The sequence below is a fragment of the Bubalus bubalis genome, chromosome 4 (genome assembly GCF_019923935.1).
Source record: "Bubalus bubalis isolate 160015118507 breed Murrah chromosome 4, NDDB_SH_1, whole genome shotgun sequence".
NCBI classification, from domain to species: Eukaryota; Metazoa; Chordata; class Mammalia; order Artiodactyla; family Bovidae; genus Bubalus; species Bubalus bubalis.
In genome coordinates this window covers 112,463,395-112,484,473 of record NC_059160.1, presented here as the reverse complement: position 1 = coordinate 112,484,473, position 21,079 = coordinate 112,463,395, and the positions used below count along the sequence as shown (strand labels likewise).

The following is a 21,079-nucleotide window of genomic DNA, read 5'->3' as shown; positions in this document are numbered from 1 at the left end:
TTGTCTATTTCTAAGGAAAAAAGTAAAAGAACTATATATTTTTTTTAATTACCACAGTACTCCAAGGACTCAAAATACTGCTCTGAAGCTCATGAGCCTAACCATATCACAAATTTGGAAGTTAAGAAACTTCCTCACTTCATCAGACTTTAAACGCGTTTGCAAGCATTAGCCGTTCCTGCAGTATCCACCCATGGATATTGACAACAGTGGCAGCACAGCGTCCCAAGGGCTCCTTTTGGAATTAACATCTGTGGGATTAGGCTTTAGAGTTTTCATGCGGGAATTAACATGGGTCAGTGCAGGGTAAGGGCTGAAATGGTAATGCCAAGGCATAGCTATGGGGATGTTATGGGGGGAATTGCTTGAACAATTGGTAGATTTTTTTCGATCACTAGGAGAAGGTGTTGGTTTCCCATAGTTCCAGATAACCCCATGGTGATGGATGATATGTATCTGTATTGTGACTATATATTATTTAAACATAGTGTGGTATGGAGATGTATATGTTTTACATATTTCTTTATTCATGAATGCCTTCAAATAGTATCAGTATGCCTACAAATTACAAGAACTCAAATCTGTAGCAGAAAATGAATTTATTACACTTTGACTTCAGATTTTTATGTGAATTTTACAAAGAAACTTGTTTTTCTGAAATTACTATATCACTTAGTGTCTCTGAAGCAACAGCATTTTTGATTCTTTCTTCATTTTCTTTATTCTTTTGACCATTTGATCATTTTTTCATACTTCCAGCTAATATTTCTACTTATGTAAGTCAAATCATTATCTTGTACACCTTAAAGTTATACAGTACTATATGCCAATTGTATCTCAGTAAAACTGGAATTTTTAAAAAAAATTTCCATTTAATGTTCTGGTTTTAATGAAATATTTGAAAGTGAAATATAAACTAGACTTTAACATTATACAATAGCTTGATGGATTTATTAGAAGGTATAATATTAGCTTTTATAATAATTATTGTTGTAGAATCATAGATTTGAGTCTATAATTTAGATAGGAATATAATAAAAGAAAGAAAATGGCAAATAAGTGCCTAAACGAGGCTGATTTGATTGTGTCATTCTTATGATCATGTATTTAAAGTGAGTCTGTGGTGGAATATTGGAAATTTCTGTCAATGCAAACTGGAGATTTCATGAAGGAAAGATATTCCCTTATATTCAGTAAGCTATCATTGGAGTGCCATAATTGGAGAGATCCAGGTGAGAGAATACTGATAGAGCAGTGATGAGAGGATGGTAGTCATAGGGAAGTAGACCAGTGAGATGGCAAACCCTGGCGTTTCTTCTGATGATCTTGTCTTCTTATCCCTCCTTGAGCTACTTACTCTCCTGTTCATACCCTAGATCTGGGCATCATCAGAATCTGCACCTTCTATATAATCCCACTGGCATGCAGCCCACTCTTGCTCATGGCAACCTCCTTTCTTTTCAATGTGCTCCCTTTCATTCTCTGACAACACTACTGATTCTAAGATGTCTAAATTGTTGATCCCACTACCTTTTACTTACCCTCATCAAACTCTACATGTCCTTCCTTCCTTAATCAGATGAATTCCGATAGTGACGGAATATGATTTTACTTTTGCAGGTACTCTTTACTCCCTTACCCCTCTCTTACTGCATTGTACTCATTGGATGAAACCATAGACCTCAGTTCAGTTCAGTTCAGTCGCTCAGTCATGTCCGACTCTCTGCAACCCCATGAATCCCAGCACGCCAGGCCTCCCTGTCCATCACCAGCTCCCGGAGTTCACTGAGACTCACGTCCATCAAATCAGTGATGCAATCCAGCCATCTCATCCTCTACCGTCCCCTTCTCCTCCTGCCCCCAATCCCTCCCAGCATCAGTCTTTTCCAATGAGTCAACTCTTCCAATGAGGTGGCCAAAGTACTAGAGTTTCAGCTTCAGCATCATTCCTTCCAAAGAAATCCCAGGGCTGATCTCCTTCAGAATGGACTGGTTGGATCTCCTTGCAGTCCTAGGGACTCTCAAGAGTCTTCTCCAACACCACAGTTCAAAGGCATCAATTCTTCGGCGCTCAGCCTTTTTCACAGTCCAACTCTCACATCCATACATGACCACAGGAAAAACCATAGCCTTGAACTAGATGAACCTTTGTTGGCAAAATAATGTCTCTCCTTTTGAATATGCTATCTAGGTTGGTCATAACTTTCCTTCCAAGGAGTAAACATCTTTTAATTTCATGGCTGCAGTCACCATCTGCAGTGATTTTGGAGCTCAAAAAATAAAGTCTGACACTGTTTCCACTGTTTCCCCATCGATTTGCCATGAAGTGATGGGACCAGATGCCATGATCTTCGTTTTCTGAATGTTGAGCTTTAAGCCAACTTTTTCACTCTCCACTTTCACTTTCATCAAGAGGCTTTGAGTTCCTCTTCACTTTCTGCCATAAGGGTGGTGTCATCTGCATATCTGAGGTTATTGATATTTCTCCCGGCAATCTTGATTCCAGCTTGTGTTTCTTCCAGTCCAGCGTTTCTCATGATGTACTCTGCATATAAGTTAAATAAGCAGGGTGACAATATACAGCCTTGACATACTCCTTTTCCTATTTGGAACCAGTCTGTTTTTCCATGTCCAGTTCTAACTATTGCTTCCTGACCTAGTGACATTCAAATCTCTACCTAGTCTATACCAGCAATGAATGAACCTGGAGAAAAACACATGACATGTTGATGTGATTGGTTTTACATTCATGACCACCAACCTTAACTGAGTAATTAATGCTGCCTGGCAATCATTCTATATTTCTCTGGTGCATTTAGTCTTTTTTGTCATCTAAGAACAATCTCAATGTTTTGGATGACAATTTTATACCTTTTCTCTGCTCTTCAAATCTCTAATGCCATTTAAGCAGAGAAAAAAATTTCACAAACCCCTGCCACCATACCTACCCATGCCCAGCATTTATACTTATTTGTTGTTGTCCAGTTGCTAAGTCGTGTTCAACTCTTTGTGACCCCATGGACTGCAGCACGCCAGGCATCCCTGTTTTATCTCCCAGAGCTTGCTCAAACTCATGTCCATTGAGTCAGTGATGCCATCCAACTATCTCATCCTCTGTTATCTCCTTCTCCTCCTGCCTTCAGTATTTCCCAGCATCAGGGTCTTTTCCAATGGTCAGCTTGTATATGTGTTTACTCCACTTTTACTTGAAATAGTTTCTTTTCTACCTCTTTAATATCTCCCTCTATACCAAATCACTCTATAGCCCACAGGATGCTGCTCTCTCTCCAATCATAATAAAAAAAAAAAAAAAACTTTTCTCGATCCTTTCCACCACTTTCTTTCTCTTTCTGATTTCTCTTATTGAGAAACCACAAAGTACACAAACACTTGATTTTATTGCTAAGCCATACCTTAGACTGGCCTGTAGAAAATGTTTTCAAAGACAGTGTGAGCTATGAGAAGATAAATGTTCTAGGAAGTAGAAAAAAATAATTCTGGCTTTTGCACTGCTATTATTTAGCGGTTTGAACTGTTTCTTGGTTCTCTTTTTTTTATGAGGTGACTATAATTATGCTTAATAAGCTCACAGGATTGTTGTGAGATATGGTTTATATTCCATAATCATCAGTGGTACTTTATAAATGCCAAGCATGCCAAGGACTAGGAAAACAAACATGACTAAGACATGAGCTGTCCTATAGAGGAATAAGAGACAAACTTTAACACCACGAATAATTGAATTACTAGACTTATGGGAACAACTAACTTTGCTGTAAAGATTTAGTTAGGGCTTAAAAGAAGATCACATGTGTACAGTAGAATTCTAATGGACAAAGAAATCAGTATATAATATTCCAGGGAAAAGCAACTTCAATGAAAAAAAATACTTACCTTACTATTTTCATATATTTCTTGTTGTAACACTGAGCACATTTGAGATTTTCTTAACCCACAGTTTCAATGCTCATGTTATTGTTGAACCTTCACCACTAAATGTTGCTATGGGGACCTCATACATGTAAATAATATAGAACTCCTCTGAGGCAGTTAGTCTTGGCTGGATAAGATCAGATTTTGTGAATTTTTAGAGGCTATACAATTTGGAAAAGCCTGAAAATAATTTTAAATATACAAAATTGCATTATTTAGAAAGGGGCTCAATCAAGTTAGATGCTCTGTATATTAAATATTATTGGCTTCACAGTGGACATGATGTCCTGGTACAGTCTTACCTGACCGCATTGCCACATCTTCTAAAAACAGTGCCTTGATTTTCTTTTTGGGAATCAATCACAGCCTCATCAACCTTCGTTCATATGGTTCAGATGAAATTTATCCAAGCAGATCCTTTCAGAACAACCCATTCTGTTGACCACAGTGACTCTTTCAGGGGTGGACATGTGGCCCAAGTCAGTTGAATTGGAACCAGTGAGAATCAGTCTCAGAACTTTACTTGACTGTTAGGAAAGAGACCTATGTTTTTCCACTACATCCGAAGTTAATCAAAAGAAAGCTTGGAGGTGCTGGCAGTTACCTTCACCCTCCCGTGAAACAAATGTAGAGAAAACAGAACCTGAAGTAGGAGAGAATTAGCTCAATGTCTGAGCTCTTGAGCAAGCCACGTCAGAAACTCTCTCTTCCTTCTTCCCTGCACTTTTATGTTGTGTTACCCAAGAAAATCCCCGTCTGTGCTTAAACAAACATTAAAAGCACCTCTATTGCATGACCTGTGAGATGCATGACCTGTAAAGTTCTCTGATACTGCTAAGGAGCAAACCTGAATGGTTCATTTTGAAAAGCAGAATTGTTAGAGGGATTCACTAAATTACCTGGGAAGCTCAGCTTGCTATATAACTCATGTGAATTAATAAGAACAATGTCTTCGTGATTAAATGGTCCCAGAAGTTAGAAATGTAGTTAAATTGAGGTGTAAATATAAGTGTCAGAAATGCATGACACTCAATAAAATAGCATTTTCTAGATAAAGCCCAAGACTTTTACAGTTTGGAAACCTTATATCCCTCCAAAGTCTCTATGTATTTCTCCCAAGTTTCCTATTATTTCTCATGTTCTTGGGGAGCAAACTAGTAATACTCACCCAATCTGATGATGATGTTCCTATTAAGTATTGCAGTCAGGTGATGTGTTTCATGAAATTTGTGACAGAGTGAGTAAGCTTCTTGCTTCCAGCCTATCCTTTAGGAGTCATGCCATCCTCTCAATATTACAAGTTCAGCTGAAATAGCGGTTTAGATTTTACTGCTTGGCTTGGGTTTTATTCTTTATTTCATTGACAAAAAGAATTTGGCTGCAGAAACCATCCCTTTCATCAGGTGCCAAGAGATTCTGCCAGATGCTAAGTGGGCTTTACTTTTCATTTCACTGGAATCATTTAGAAAGTTTTTAGATAATTTTTAGTACATACATCCACACATGTCCCTTGTTTTGCATAAGGCTATCTACCAATGTGTATCACATTTATTTAATCCATTTTTTCACCTTTATCTAGAATTTATATTCAACTGAAAAATGATGGTAGATGCCAAACTGAAACAGAATCAGCAAAGCTAATATGTCATTTGTAAAAACTTAATTAAATAATTGGATGGATTCAGGAAGTAAGAATTTAGATTAAACAGAGAGATAAACTAATGGTTACATGTGTCTTTTTCTGACTTTCCAGACTTTGTATTGAATAATGGGAAATACTTCATATTTAAGATCTTTGAAAATGATCATTTATCTTGCCTCTTTCTTGGACATTTATAAAGACTAAGATGATCAAGCTCGGGTCATTTTAAATCAGTTTAGATCTTCTACTTAAATAGTTACTTTATAATTATGCTTACTAAAGAACTCAAAAACATTCCTTCTCAGAACATTGTAGTAGCTATGTTTTATGTGAGGTATTGGCTAAATTAGAGTGATTCACATCTTCAGCATTGATTGGGGGTGTTTGTCTCTTATGCCCTGAGGCTTCCTCTTCCACCTTGTGTAACATGCATTTAAACAGTTTAATATAAATACATATGAATACACCCATGTTTAAATGTACTCCCAAAGCAAGAAGAGATAACTGCCTCTAGAGAAGCAATAATTAGGTTCCCAGCTGTTGTTCAGGGTAGACTTAAGGACTTAAGGATATAGTTCCCAGAGGAAGAACTACTATAACTACAAGTTGACAGTGTCTTTAAACAAAGAAACAAACACAAATGCCCTTTTGATGCTTTTCTCTATTAGGATTATGTCTTCAGAATAACCAGCTCCTCATTACTTAATCCAGTGGACTTAGCCACCTCTTCCTAAATTCACTCCTACAGGAAGATTATATGTTTTGCCCCACTGAATCAGAATGGACCATGTGGATTAGTTTGACCAGTAATTATGAATGGAAAAATGACATGAGCCATTCTTGAGCAGAATCTGGTATTTCTCATCTTTTTCCCTCTTATCCCCAACTAGGGGAAGTTGCTCTTTTAGTATGGCTCTTAGTATGAAGGGTACCTGGATCAGAACTGCAGCCAATGTAGAGTGGACATTAATGTGAGCAAAAGTGCATCTTTGTTACTGTAAGCCACTGACATTTCTAAGTCATTTACAAATACAGTATAACTTAATCTAAGCCAGAATTTCTCAACCTTGGAACCACTGACATGTAGTCTGCGTAATTCTTTGTTGGGTGGGAGGAGGTTCCCTGTCATTGTAGCGTGTGTAGCAGCATCATTGGCCTCTTCTCCAAGGTGTCAGAAACACCACATCCCCATTTGTGACAAACAAAACTGTCTCCTAATTCTGCTAAATGTCCCTTCAGGAGGACCCAGTTGAAAACCACTAGTCTCAGCCCATAAGTTCTTAAAGTGGGGTTCCAGAGCCAGCAGTATCTACTACATCACCTAGGAATGTTAGAAATGCAACGTCTCAAGCTCCTTTCAGACTGTCTGAATGAATAGGGCTGGGGATGGGGCACCGCCAGCTAAGTTGTAATAAACCCTCAGAGAGGTTCTGAACATTTAGGTTTGAGAACCGCTGGTCTAAGCTGACTGGTACACAAGTTTCCTTGTATAAAGAGAGGGCATCATTATTGCTTTTACTTATATATGCTCAGCTGTTGATGCCTAAAGCATAAGAATTCCATTTTTGGTGAATCTGTAAGACTTTAGAAGATGCTACATGTGTACTTCAGCATAATACCTATCAAACAAATTAATGTTTTCTAACCTTAGCAAATTTACTCTGGTCTTGTAATCTAGTGATTCACTGGATCACAATAACTCCAAATGAAGAAAGAACAAAGCAAAACAAAACTCCAAAGTGGAGTAGCATTCTAATCTTTAAAAAAAACACTTTATAAAATGGTGTCGTAGAAGGACAGTTTTCGGTTTCTGTGATTTAGCCTTTGTACCCTTGTTTTATTTAAACACGATATATTTATATATTTATTTATCTCTGGCTGTGCTAGGTCTTTGTTGCAGCACGGGCTTTTCTCTGGCTGCCGCCAGCAGGGCTGCTCTTTAGTTTCAGTGTGTGAGCTCCCAGTTGGGTGGCTCCTCTTGTGGCAGAGCACAGACTCTAGGGCAGGCAGGCTTCAGCAGTTGCCACTCCCAGGCCCTAGGCACAGATTCAAGAGTTGTGGTGCTTAGTTGCTCTGCGTGCAGCAGGTGGGATCTACCAGCATCAGAGATTAAACCTGAGGCTCTAGCATTAGCAGGTGGATTCTTTACCACTGAGCCAGCAGGGGAGACTTAAGCACATTTTATATAAACATAATTTATTTTTGACGAGTGGAGAATTGAGAATCTGTACTTAAAATTCACAGGTTCATTTAGTCGCAAAATTTTTTATCACAAATAGTTGCCATTCTTTCCATCTGATTCTCTTTTATGTATCTGTGTACTCATGGTCCCTCTTGAGCTTGAGCATAAGAAATAATTATTTTGCAAAGTAAGTTGTTATCTATGTAGAGGTGTAGGCAGTGTACATTGTAATGATAATTTATATAGTTAGAAGATAGGGCATCCCCTTACCCCCAGCTTTGGCCTTCCCTGGTGGCTCAGTGGTAAAGAATCCACCTGCTAATGCAGGAGACAAGGGTTTGATCCCTGGGTCAGGAAGATCCCCTGGGGAAGGAAATGGCAATCCACTCCAGTATTCTTAACTGGTGAATCCAATGGACAGAGGAGCCTGGTGGGCTACAGTCCATGTGGTTGCAAAAGAATCTGACATGACTGAGCAAATAACAACAACAACACCTAATTGAAGTTAGCAATATGAGGTGAAAAATCAGAATTAATTAGATCATATTAGCTCAGAAAATTATGTGCTAGGGAATTATATCACTTTAAATGACACAAATATTTTAATCTGTTTCTCCATGCTTCCCCCTTTTGGAGAGGAATGTTTACGGACAGAAACAATCTCATAAGCTTTTCCTTGATACTCTTCTCATTAGCTCTCAGTAGAACATGGTCTCTACTACACTTGATAAGTATTTTCAAAGTCTTCCTAAAATCAGAATTTCAGGATGGCAATTGTAACCAGTGCAAGATAAATACAAGAAACTTACCCTTTAGGTTTTCTGCTTTTTATCAAAAGATTAAAAATAAAGAGCTTACACAGATTACACAGTGATAGGTTTATAGAATAGACTAGGAAAAATGCTCCATGTCAGAAAACATAATATACATTTTATGTTTTTGGCACGTCACTGTCTTCCACACACTTAGCCATTAACTCTCAATTATATGCTTTGAGTAAAAATATCCCTTCTCAAAACTAAAAAAAAAAAAAAAAAACAACTTTTAAAGGTTTTATTTTTTGCTATTTTTATAGGAAGAAATCTTGATTTTTATTGTACAGTAGGATTGTATAATACTAAATATCCTCAAAATAAAAAGCCCTTGAATTTGCTCTTTAAAAGAGAAGGTGAAGTCTTTCCCTTTAAACCATTATCTGCCTGCCGGTGGAGAGTGTTTTTTAGGTCCTTTACACTCTTGAATTTGATTTGTGCTTTTGTAGCACGAATCCCAACATTCAGAAGACAGATCTGCCTGCTTCGGCTGCCTGCAGCTATGGAGAATTAGTCTGTCATTCTCAGTGTCGTGGAGTGTGTGTTATGTGTAAGAGTGAGTAAGTGTGTGTGTGTGTGTGTGTGTGTGTGTGTGTGTGTGTGCACGCGCGCGCGCGAGTGCCTCTGTATCTGAGGCGGGGTAGCCTAGAGTGATTTAAACGTGAAGAGGGTTAATCGTGTAGCATCTCATTCAGACTTGGCTTTGAAACCTGTGGCATGCCAGGCTGGACAGCCGCTTCCGTGCCTCTGTTTTAATTTAGCAGGATGTTTGCTGCCATGGCAGCCAGCAGCATCCACTGCAGCAGCAAGGAAGAGCCGTAGATCTGCGAATGCAGGTGGAATACTAAAACACGAGAGGCTCGTGCAGGGCTGGCTTTGGTGCTTAATCTGCTCTTACGGGGCTCTGATGAGGAGGCTATGCATGCTACACCGTGTCAGTTCCTCTAGAGTTAAGGGCTGCAGACCCAGATCAGTGAAGGGCTGGTGAGAGACAGGGAAAAAAAAAAAAAAGCACAGTCAGAGACATCTGGGGTGCTTGTGCTTCACTTCCTCGCGTTTGGGAATACAGAAGCGATAGAGGGAAATGTGGACCCATCTTCCTGCTGAGACATGTGATTGGATGAAGATTGGAAAACGTGGTTGGCTTCCTGTGCTACTTTGCAGCTGGAGAAGTGTCTGGTGAACTCTCTTCTGCTTCCGATATGTCCAAGCAAAATGTTTGTGAGTACTGCTGATGAGGGCAATGACGTGGCAAGCTGAATTGTGGGCAACTCATTGATTGTGCTACAGCTCTAGAATCTAACGTGAATGTTAGATTCTGGGCTTTTCTTGAAGTGCATGTGTTAATTATAAGCAAAAGGGCCAGTTGGCATCTCTGTGCAGAAAGACAATATGAAGTCTAACTGAAAAAGAAGCCAATAAAGAGAGCCATGCAGCGGCCGGCTGAACTCTCTGTGTTTCGGAGCAAAGAAGTAAGGCCAAAGAGAGCTTGTCTTCAGAAGCAGAAATCTCTGACCAGTCTGTCCCTCACCAGTGAGGGGGAGAGGCGCCCTGCTGTGCGCATTTCCAACTGGTTTGGAAATGCCGCCAAGGCCAGCCAGAGGGAATCCAGCTATGCAGAGAGGCGCTCGCTCTCCAGGTGCTCCTCCCGCTCTGTGCAGTCCCTGTACCACACAAGCCTCGCTGGGGCCTGGAGCCTCCTACCCACCAGCCACTCAGGCAGTGAGAACTTAGAGGAGTGGACTTCCAGAAGAGGCTTGGAAGGTGAGAGCGATGAAGACAGCCGGTCTGAAGATGAAAATGTGTCCTCCAGGCCCGGCAGCCTCAGCCGGAGCTGGGCTGAGGAGGAGGGAGAAAGCTGCCTGCGGGAAGGCACAGCCCATCTGGATGAAGATGTCATCCTGACGATGCTGGGCGATCTGGAAGAGGCTCTTTACACTGACTTGTTAGGTAAGTTGGGTCTGCTACTGAAAGGAGGATGGAGTTTTAAGGAGCTGCCCTTTTGCATGAGCCATAGAGCTTCTGTTCTTCCTACTGACTTTTTTTTTTTTTTTTTTTTTATACCACCGTGACTCAAAAGAATTTTAAATTCCTTGTGTCTTGAAATGATTGTCTTTGGCAAACTGAACTATGAGAAGTAGTTGTAAAGTCTACATGGAGAAAGTGAATAGCAAGCACCTGCCCTGGGCATTATTGGCTCGGAGTCTAGATAGCCATAATTAAGTGTTCATGATTTAAAACTCCAAATGTGCTTTTACTTAGTCATCAGTAGGGCCTATTTGTTCAACTTCTCTCAAGGTGACCTCACCACAGATTTGAAATGAAGAATGATGGAGCTCGTGGCTCAATTTTTTTGTGCAGTCAACTTTCTCCTGCTGCCTCCCTGGTGTCTGAAGAGATGGCTTTGTTTGTACCTCAGTGACAAGCACCATGAATTCTAGTTAGACTTCCAGAAATGCAGAGGTCTCTTCTGACAGCTTGACTACTTTTTAAAAAGTGTTGGACAAAAAATATTTAGGAGTGTGTACATTGTAACTATTCAAATCACTATGTAGATGAGTGTGAACTATTCTGATGCTTTACAAACTAGGCCTTTTTGATGACATTGTTGTTAGGAGTAAGTTCTGATATAATCTTGAATTAACTAGGTATGAATAAGTCTGAAGTAACTCTTTAGTTCGCTACCTGCCTGAATAGGTAAACTATTTGAAAGTGAAGTGAGATACTTTAAATCCAGTGCTCTACTGTACCATATTTATATCATAGGGTGCCTTCTTCAAAAACTCATAAGTGTTTAACCATTGACCACATCCTCCTTTTATATCAGTGTGTTTATTTCCACAAAGGCCTTCATTATAGAACCCCTTATAATCACAAGAATTAAACCAGACCAGTGATCTCTTTGTTTCTGATTCATTCAGCTGATGCCAAATATAGGTTTGCTTTTATTCTCTTTGTAGACCTTCCTGTTACAAGAGGTTTTATGAGATTTTCTGGAATCTCAGTGAATCAGCTTTAGAAGAAGAAAGCTTAGAGAGACAGCAGAGGCAAATATCGCTCCATTTTGCATGTCAGTTTAGCTTTAGAAGAAGAATGTTTCTGCAGTTGAAGGAATGGTGATTTCTGAATCTCAATACCCTAGATGATCAAACACTGAAGATTTACTTCTTCACCATTGTGTGATTTCTGTGATGAAAGATTCTCATAAAAACAAACAAACAAAACAAACAAAAAAAACCTGCATCCAGTAAAAAGGCAAGAAAAGGAGTCTTAATTGTTAAGACTTAAGACTTAAGAATTAAGTCTTAATTCTTAAGACTCCTTTTTCTTCTCTTGATCCTCTGAAACGGTAGAATCAAATCACATTTGTGATGTGATTCAAATCATACCTTGAAAGTGGTACATTTATCTTGCTCTGAGTACCTCTTATGTAAGTATTTTCAAAGATACAACCAGAGTGAAGTCTTCTGACAGCGTGTGTTGGTTGTTCTGTTAAATTATAGCAGGCTGTGGGTGGGTGTGTATATGACACATGCCTTCTTGTGCATAAATAACTTGGAGCATTACTGTCAGAGGGTCAGCTCTCCATAGGTGTCTGTGTAGTATATGGTTCTTAAACAGAGTATCTGCTAATTGTATTTATGGGATTGCTCTCTATAAGGCTTTTCTCTCCCCCAACAGATGCCAGTATTCAAAAATGCAGATGAGAAAGTGAGAGGAAGAGTTTATTCAAACAGCTCTAATATGAAGAATCATATCAGGATAATGAAGCATTGCAAGGCAATTCCCTAAATAATGATGCATTTTAAGTTGGTAAATATATCCGAGCCCATAGCACACAGGAATTTCAGGATTTCTGCCAGGTGCTTAACTGGGTTCTGCTTCTGACTCAAAATGGCCTCTTCCAAGTTTGTTTTTAGGCAGAGATCCCTGAGTTCAATTCTTTATTCTTATATATTCTAATAAATCAGATAGACTAGGGTTTGTGTTATAACTATATAGGAGAATATTTAAAAGATAACTAGTAAAACTGCTAGTTATATTTTGCTATTTTTGCCCCCTAATGTGTCTGGTTTACCCTGATGAGTTGAAAAATGTTGTATCCAACTCCCTGTTGGGGGTGATCCACAAAACCAAGGTGATTTCTCCAAATAAATCAGACAGCTAAACTCTAAAAAATAATGTTTGTAGTATGGCTATTGTAGAAGATATAATTCTCTGTGAATAAGGTTATTAAGAGCTGACTCATTGGAAAAGACTCTGATGCTGGGAGGGATTGGGGGCAGGAGGAGAAGGGGATGACAGAGGATGAGATGGCTGGATGGCATCACTGACTCGATGGACGTGAGTCTCAGTGAACTCCAGGAGTTGGTGATGGACAGGGAGACCTGGCGTGCTGCAATTCATGGGGTCGCAAAGAGTCGGACACGACTGAGCGACTGAACTGAACTGAACTGAAGGTTCATTCATATATAATTTGTTTTCCTCATAAAAGATAACAGGACTGGCAGTGTTCATGTACAATTCATGTAATTAAAGCCTGAAAAATAAGAGCAGGACCACACAGTTTAAATGGTCTGTCTACCATTAGGTAAAGATTCAGAAGCACCAAACTAAGCCTGTTATTCTGTGTCCTGCTCAGAGAAGAGATATTACAAGCCAAGAGAAAACAGTTCACACTAATGTTGAAAACTCAAAGTGAATTTCAGAATATGGCCTTCTGGAAAATGTGTGTATAAGCCTTTACTATTTTGTCTGACACTTAAGAGGCTTCCTTCAGGAATAATAGCTAGATTTAAAGTTATAAAAGTGAAATGGAATACATTTTTGTGACTAAATACATTTCTCACTAAATACATTTTCTTCTAACTTTTGTTACTAAATATTTCATATTATTTGTGCTTTTATATTTTGCCTTTTAGGTTCACATTCTCTCCCCACCACTATTTCTCTAGACATCACTTGGATACAAATTTACAGGCTGTTTCAAGCTTGTGCCATCCTTAAGGGGTTTGCAAGTACATTTAACTTTATCTTGCCTTTTGTGGGTCATTGAGAACATTTACTGCAATAAATTTTGATTTGGTTATTATCTTTCCTGATGTGAACGAGGCAGCGATTATGTTCTGCTCAGTAAGTGCTAGGAGGAAAATGTCCATTTGTCTGATGGTTATGAGTGGTGCAGTGTCATGAGTGGATGTCTGAGGAGAAAAACCAGAGGAGGGAGAGAGGTGATGGTTCTGAAACATGAGGGAAGCTGTGTAAACAAGCAATGGATTCAGTGGGAAGAACCCAAGCACTTAAGATGCCTGCTGGATTGGAAGAAGGAAACTTAAAATGTGATAAAGGTGTTAAAAAAAAAATGCTGAGTAAAAATGGAATGTCTGAAAATATAGTGTTCTTTAAGTTTATGTAAAAAATGTTGAAAGTAATTCAAATATCAGTGTTATTAATATTAAGAAATTGGCAGGTAGGTGATTGAAATGCAGTTTGATTGCAATGTGAAAGTTCTCCCTGAGGGAAAGGGCTTGGTGACAGGGTACATATAAAGGTATATTTTGGGAAACTTGTACAAGGGCAATATTGTTCTTTCTTTACTCCCTCCAGTAAAAGTCATCTTAACACTTTCTTTTTTTTTTAATTTTATTTTATTTTTAACTTTACAATATTGTATTGGTTTTGCCATATATCAGAATGAATCCGCCACAGGTATACACGTGTTCCCCATCCTGAACTCTCCTCCCTCCTCCCTCCCCATACCATCCCTCTGGGTCATCCCAGTGCACCAGCCCCAAGTATCCAGTATCATGCATCGAACCTGGACTGGCGACTCATTTCATATATGATATTATACATGTTTCAATGCCAATCTCCCAAATCATCCCACCCTCTCCCTCTCCCTCTCCCACAGAGTCCAAAAGACTGCTCTATACGTCAGTGTCTCTTTTGCTGTCTCGTATACAGGGTTATTGTTACCATCTTTCTAAATTCCATATATATGCATTAGTATACTGTATTGGTGTTTTTCTTTCTGGCTTACTTCACTCTGTATAATAGGCTCCAGTTTCATCCACCTCGTTAGAACTGATTCAAATGTATTCTTTTAGTGGCTGAATAATACTCCATTGTGTATATGTACCACTGCTTTCTTATCCATTCATCTGCTGATGGACATCTAGGTTGCTTCCATGTCCTGGCTATTATAAACAGTGCTGCGATGAACATTGGGGTACACGTGTCTCTTTCCCTTCTGGCTTCCTCAGTGTATATGCCCAGCAGTGGGATTGCTGGATCATAAGGCAGTTCTATTCCCAGTTTTTTAAGGAATCTCCACACTGTTCTCCATAGTGGCTGCACTAGTTTGCATTCCCACCAACAGTGTAAGAGGGTTCCCTTTTCTCCACACCCTCCCCAGCATTTATTACTTGTAGACTTTTGGATCGCAGCTATTCTGACTGGTGTGAAATGGTACCTCATAGTGGTTTTGATTTGCATTTCTCTGATAATGAGTGATGTTGAGCATCTTTTCATGTGTTTGTTAGCCATCTGTATGTCTTCTTTGGAGAAATGTCTATTTAGTTCTTTGGCCCATTTTTTGATTGGGTCATTTATTTTTCTGGAATTGAGCTGTAGGAGTTGCTTGTATATTTTTGAGATTAGTTGTTTGTCAGTTGCTTCATTTGCTATTATTTTCTCCCATTCTGAAACACTTTCTTAAGACTCTTCATCTCTTACCACCACTTAGAATCATTGGCTTCTCTACTGTGTGACGTGTTAGATACGCCACCACATCAGTATTAACTTTAGTGTGTCTCCAGTTTGGTCTCATCCTTCACTATTACTTTTTTTTCTGCCACTTTTAGTAAAACCCCTTCTTTACCTCTGCCTTTCCTATGACTGTAATGATATTTTTTTCTGTTGTGTTCAATCACTCAGTCGTGTCCAACTCTTTGCAACCCCATGGTCTGCAGCACACCAGGCTTCTCTGTCCTCCACTATCTCTCAGAGTTTGCTCAAACTCATGTACATTGAGTCATGATGCTATTTAACCATCTCATCCTCTGACACCCTCTTCTCCTTTTGCCTTCAGTCTTTCCCAGCATCAGGGTCTCTTCTAATTAGTTGGCTCTTCACATCAGGTGGCCAAAGTATTTGAACTTTAGCATCAGTCCTTCCAGTGAATAGTCAGGATTATTACAGTCTTATGGACTGTTGGAGAAGGAGAGGGTGGGAAGATTTGGGAGAATGGCATTGAAACATGTGTAATATCATGTATGAAACGAGTTGCCAGTCCAGGTTCAATGCACAATACTGGATGCTTGGGGCTGGTGCACTGGGATGACCCAGAGGGATGGTGTGGGGAGGGAGGAGGAAGAAGGGTTCAGGATGGGGAGCACATGTATACCTGTGGCGGATTCGTTTTGATGTTTGGCAAAACTAATACAGTGTTTCAGGTTTAAAAATAAAATAAATAAAAATAAATAAAAAAAAAAAAGAATTGACTGGTTTGATCTTCTTGCAGTCCAAGGGACTCTCAAGAGTCTTCTCCAACATTCTTCTAAAACACAGTTCTAAAGCATCAATTCTTCGGTGCTCAGACTTCTTTATGGTCCAACTCTGACATCCATACATGACTACTGGAAAAAAACATAGCTTTGACTAGATAGACCTTTTTTGGCAAAGTAATATCTCTGCTTTTTAATACACTGTCTAGGTTTGTCATAACTTTTCTTCCAAGGAGCAAGAGTCTTTTAATTTCATGGCTGTAGTCACCCTTTAAGATTTTTCTTATAAATCCTTCCTTTTCCTTCAGGGTTCTGCCAGATTATTTGGAAATAAGAGATAGACTTCTTTATAACCATTTCTCAAGTATGCTGTGTTGTATTTATGAAGAGGAGAATAGGAAGAATTTCTGGAGAAGGTGTAATTAGAGTCTTAAGGGCTAAGTTAAATACAGTTCTGATATTTAAACATATATTAATCTCCTAGGCTAGAAATCACATGGATTAGGATTGGAAAAGTTTATGCCATGTGCATGAGGATACAATGGGTGACTTTTTTATTTCTTTTTTTATTGAAGTAGAGTTGATTTACAATGTGTTGTTTTCAGGTGTACAACAAAGTGATTCAGTTTATATATATATATATGTGTATATATATATATATATATATATATATATATAATGTATGCATACTCACATAGTTTTTTCAGATTCTTTTCCCATACAGGTTATTACTAAATATTGAGTGAAATTCCCTGTGCTATACAGTAGGTCCTTGTTTACTTTATATATATAGTAGTGTGTATATTTTACTCCCAAATTCCTAAATTCCTAATTTATCCCCTTCAACCTTTCCCATTTGATAACCATTAGTTTGCTTTCTATGGCACCCCACTCCAGTACTCTTGCCTGGAAAATCCCATGGATGGAGGAGCCTGGTAGGCTGCAGTCCATGGGGTCGCGAAGAGTCAGACACGACTGAGTGACTTCACTTTCACTTTTCACTTTCATGCATTGAAGAAGGAAATGGCAACCCACTCCAGTGTTCTTGCCTGGAGAATCCCAGGGACGGGGGAGCCTGGTGGGCTGCCATCTATGGGGCCGCACAGAGTCGGACACGATTGAAGTGACTTAGCGGCAGCAACAGCAGTTTGCTTTCTATGTCAGCTTCTGTTTTGTAAATAAGTTATTTGTATCATTTCTTTTAGATTCCACATATAAGTGGTATCATATGATATTTGTCTTTCTCTATATGATTTATTTCACATAGTATGATAATTTCTAAGTTCATGCTTGTTGCTACAAATGGCATTATTTCATTCTTTTTATGACTGAGTAACATTCCTGTGTGTGAGTGTGTGTGTGTGTACACATGCATGCAACTTTCATATAGTTAATTAGGGAAGTTTTTCAATATTTTCTAAGTTTAAAATAATAATACAGTTATTAATCACATGTCAACAGTTCAAATAATTGATAAATTAAAAGGAAGAGATTTTCAGACTGGCAGAAGAATGGTGGTTGCTTTGACAACCACCCAGAATGAAGAAAAATGAACAAGGTAGTAATGTTTGGCTGAACAGGGAATTAGCAGTTGTCTTTTTGAGGGCCCACCATGGTAAAGTAGTGTAAAGTTGTTCTATTGGTTTCAGAGTTATGGGGATCCCTGGGTGGAAGTTAAATGGAGACAAATTATTACTCATCCTCAGAGTTGTTTATAATTAGATCTAATTAGTCTAATATTGGAAAGAATCAGCTCTTACTGGAGAAGAGAAAGTCTTTCCAATCTTAGAGGTTTCAGATAGATACACATGGCCACCTGACTAGTAAGACAAAGATTTGTTCCTTCATTGGCTGAGAGGTAAGGCCAGAGAATCTTTGATGTCCCCACCAATGGTAAGTTTCTATTATAGGTGTTAAATGCTATATAGATGTTAAAGAAAGAAAGTGAAATCGCTCATTCATGCCCAACTCTTTGTGACCCCATGGACAGTAGCCTGCACCAAGCTCCTCCGTCCATGGGATTTTCAAGGCAAGAGTACTGGAGTGGGTTGCCATTTCCTTCTCCAGGGAATCTTCCCAACCCAGGGATAGAACCCAGGTCTCTCACATTGTAGACAGACAATTTACTATCTGAGCCACCAGGGAAGTCCATATAATTGTTATATGGGTACAATTTTTCTGTATTTTTTTTAATATGGCATAAATATTATGGAAGAAAAGCAAACAGGTTGACTATCTACCTATATTCTTAAAACAGATTGTAGATATTTGGCTTGTTTATGTTACAGTCTTTATTCTGGAATTTAATACAGAATAATTTAATACTGTTTTCTACCTTCACTTTTCCTTCTTGTTTTTTTCTTTTCCCTCCTTCCCTTTTGCATCTCCTTCCCTGCCATTCCCTCCTTTGTCTTCTTCTTCCTCCCTCTCCTCCCCATACCTTCTGTCTCCTTAATTCATTCATTCCCCTTCCTCTCACCTTTTTTCTTTTTTTTTTAAATCCTTCTTTCTTTTTATTTAAAATTCCTGATCATTGGACATACTCCTGAGCTACATTGAACAAAATGGAGACTGTGATTTCTCTCCTCCCTTTTTAGGTTCTCCTTATTTCCAGATTCACCAGCTTGAAAAGGTTACTGGCCTGGACTTTATTGCATGGCCATAAACAAACTGGCTTAATGCCCCCTCTGCCCCCGAATGATATGTTAAGGTTGTATAAAGCCAGCATTTGTCACCCTGGCAGAGCTGTTTATTTTATGTGTAGACTTGTTCCTAGATTAGATGCTTAGGACTTTGTTCGAACTCTTGGTGTCACATGTGCATGGTCTGGTTCCCTGTAGAAAGTGGAGGAATAATTACAAATCAAGTTCTGAATCTTTGTTCATTAGTCTGTTGAAAGACTTGAAAAGATATTGCTTCTATGAGAAAAGGCCTCCATCATATTCCCCTAAATCCAAATGTATACTTGCTACATAATAAGGTTATCTCAGCTACTCTGAGCACACTTTGAAACAGGAGATTATGGAAATAATTAGTTGCAGATTTTTAAATTAAGCTCAGAAACATGGAGCTGATGACTCTCATTTTGCAACGATTAAGCTCATCAGTTCAGTTCAGTTCAGTCGCTAGTCGTGTCTGACTCTTTGCGACCCCATGAACTGCAGCACGCCAGGCCTCCCTGTCCATCACCAACTCCCGGAATTCACTCAGACTCACGTCCATCGAGTCAGTGATGCCATCCAGCCATCTCATTCTCTGTCGTCCCCATCCCCTCCTGTCCCCAATCCCTCCCAGCATCAGAGTCTTTTCCAATGAGTCAACTCTTCTCATGAGGTGGCCAAAGTACTGGAGTTTCAGACCTAAGGAATATTATTATATTATCACCACTTGAAATTATTATTTTTACCATTATATTTGTTTCTATTTCCATTTTGTTTGTAGAACAAAAAAAATATAATTTAAGATGATATAGTTATTTGGAATTTTCTACCTATTATTTTAAGTTTTGATGAAAGGAACTCATATATACATATACACAATAAATGACATGAATAACAAATTATTGTGTTACTTTCCTAGGTGAAGACCCTGAAACAAGAAGAATGAGAACAGTTAAAAACATAGCAGATTTGAGGCAGAATTTAGAAGAGACGATGTCTAGTCTTCGTGGGACCCAGATAAGCCACAGGTCTTCTTCAGTTCTGCCTGTTTGGGGGCCAGTAAAGAAAAAATTACAGCAAGCGCCTAACTTCTTATAATGATAAAGAAGGGATTTTAGTTTCCCTTTACTCTTTTCTCGCTTAAATTTTATGTGACAACCAACTGGTGACTTCTCAGCACCTATCCAGTGATGTTTTTTACTTCTAACCATCTCTTCACATAATTTCCCATTCAGAGTGAATTAGCTACTGAACTACCACCATCACTGCTAAATGGATTTTCAGGCCTGCCTTAAATAACTATGGCAGATGTTGTAGTTAAAATGCATCTGAGGAGGGATGTTAGAGAGCCTGCAAACTAATTGTCGTTAACTTCCAGAAAAGTTCCAGGAAGGCTACAGTGAGTTAAATTAACGGTTAGTTGAGAATATGAAACATTGTTTTACCTAAAATGTAATGATGGCCTTTCTTGGAAAGCAAAAAAGAAAAAGCTGTGGTGAATGCCCTTTCCTACATTTTGATACCTACAGAGGTGTTTAGAAATCTCAAAATGAATGTATAATTTGACTTCCATGAAAGTAGACATCGCTCCAAGAAATAAGTCTCAACTATAAGCCTTCCCGTGCTCATGCACTCTGGGTCCGTGGCCCCAGGTGAGCCAGTGTCTAGTGATGTCTCTCTTTTATTTGACAGCACCCTGGAGACGACATTTGACAGCACTGTAACAACGGAAGTGAACGGCAGGACCATAACCAACTTGACAGGTCGACCCACCCCCATGACCTGGAGGTTGGGCCAGGCATGCCCTCGACTTCAGGCTGGAGACGCTCCGTCCCTGGGTGCCGGCTACCCTCGCAGCGGTACTGGGAGATTCATCCACACGGACCCCTCAAGGTTCATGTACACTACGCCTCTCCGTCGAGCTGCTGTCTCTCGACTGGGAAACATGTCACAGATTGACATGAGTGAGAAAGCAAGCAGTGACCTGGACATGTCTGCTGAAGTCGACGTTGGTGGATATATGAGTGATGGTGATATCCTCGGGAAAAGTCTCAGGACTGATGACATCAACAGTGGGTAAGTGGCCCTGGGCCCTGGGCTCCAACAGAATTGTGTAAAGAGGGTGGTCTACCAAGATGCATTAGCTATGGGAAGGGAATTTGTTGTTGTATAGTCGCTAAGTCCTATCTGACTCTTGCAACTCCATGGACTGTAACTCACCAGGCTCCTCTGTCCATGAGATTTCCCAGGCAAGAATACTGGAGTGGGTTGACATTCCCTTCTCCAGGGGAACTTTCTAACCGAGGGACTGAAACTGTGTCTCCTGCATTGCCAGGCAGATTCTG

The 21,079-nt window shown here is 39.3% G+C and overlaps 1 protein-coding gene across 10 annotated transcripts in view; it reads left to right on the top strand.

Moving 5' to 3' along the window:
* NAV3 (neuron navigator 3) overlaps positions 1-21,079 on the top strand; it is a 908,237-nt gene that overhangs the window by 719,587 nt on the left and 167,571 nt on the right. For all 10 annotated transcript variants that reach the window (XM_044941915.2, XM_044941916.2, XM_044941918.2 and 7 more), the window contains 2 exons: positions 19,654-19,762; positions 20,427-20,810. In XM_044941915.2, coding sequence (XP_044797850.2) covers positions 19,654-19,762; positions 20,427-20,810 — 493 coding nt within the window. The remainder of the gene's footprint in view (positions 1-19,653; positions 19,763-20,426; positions 20,811-21,079) is intronic.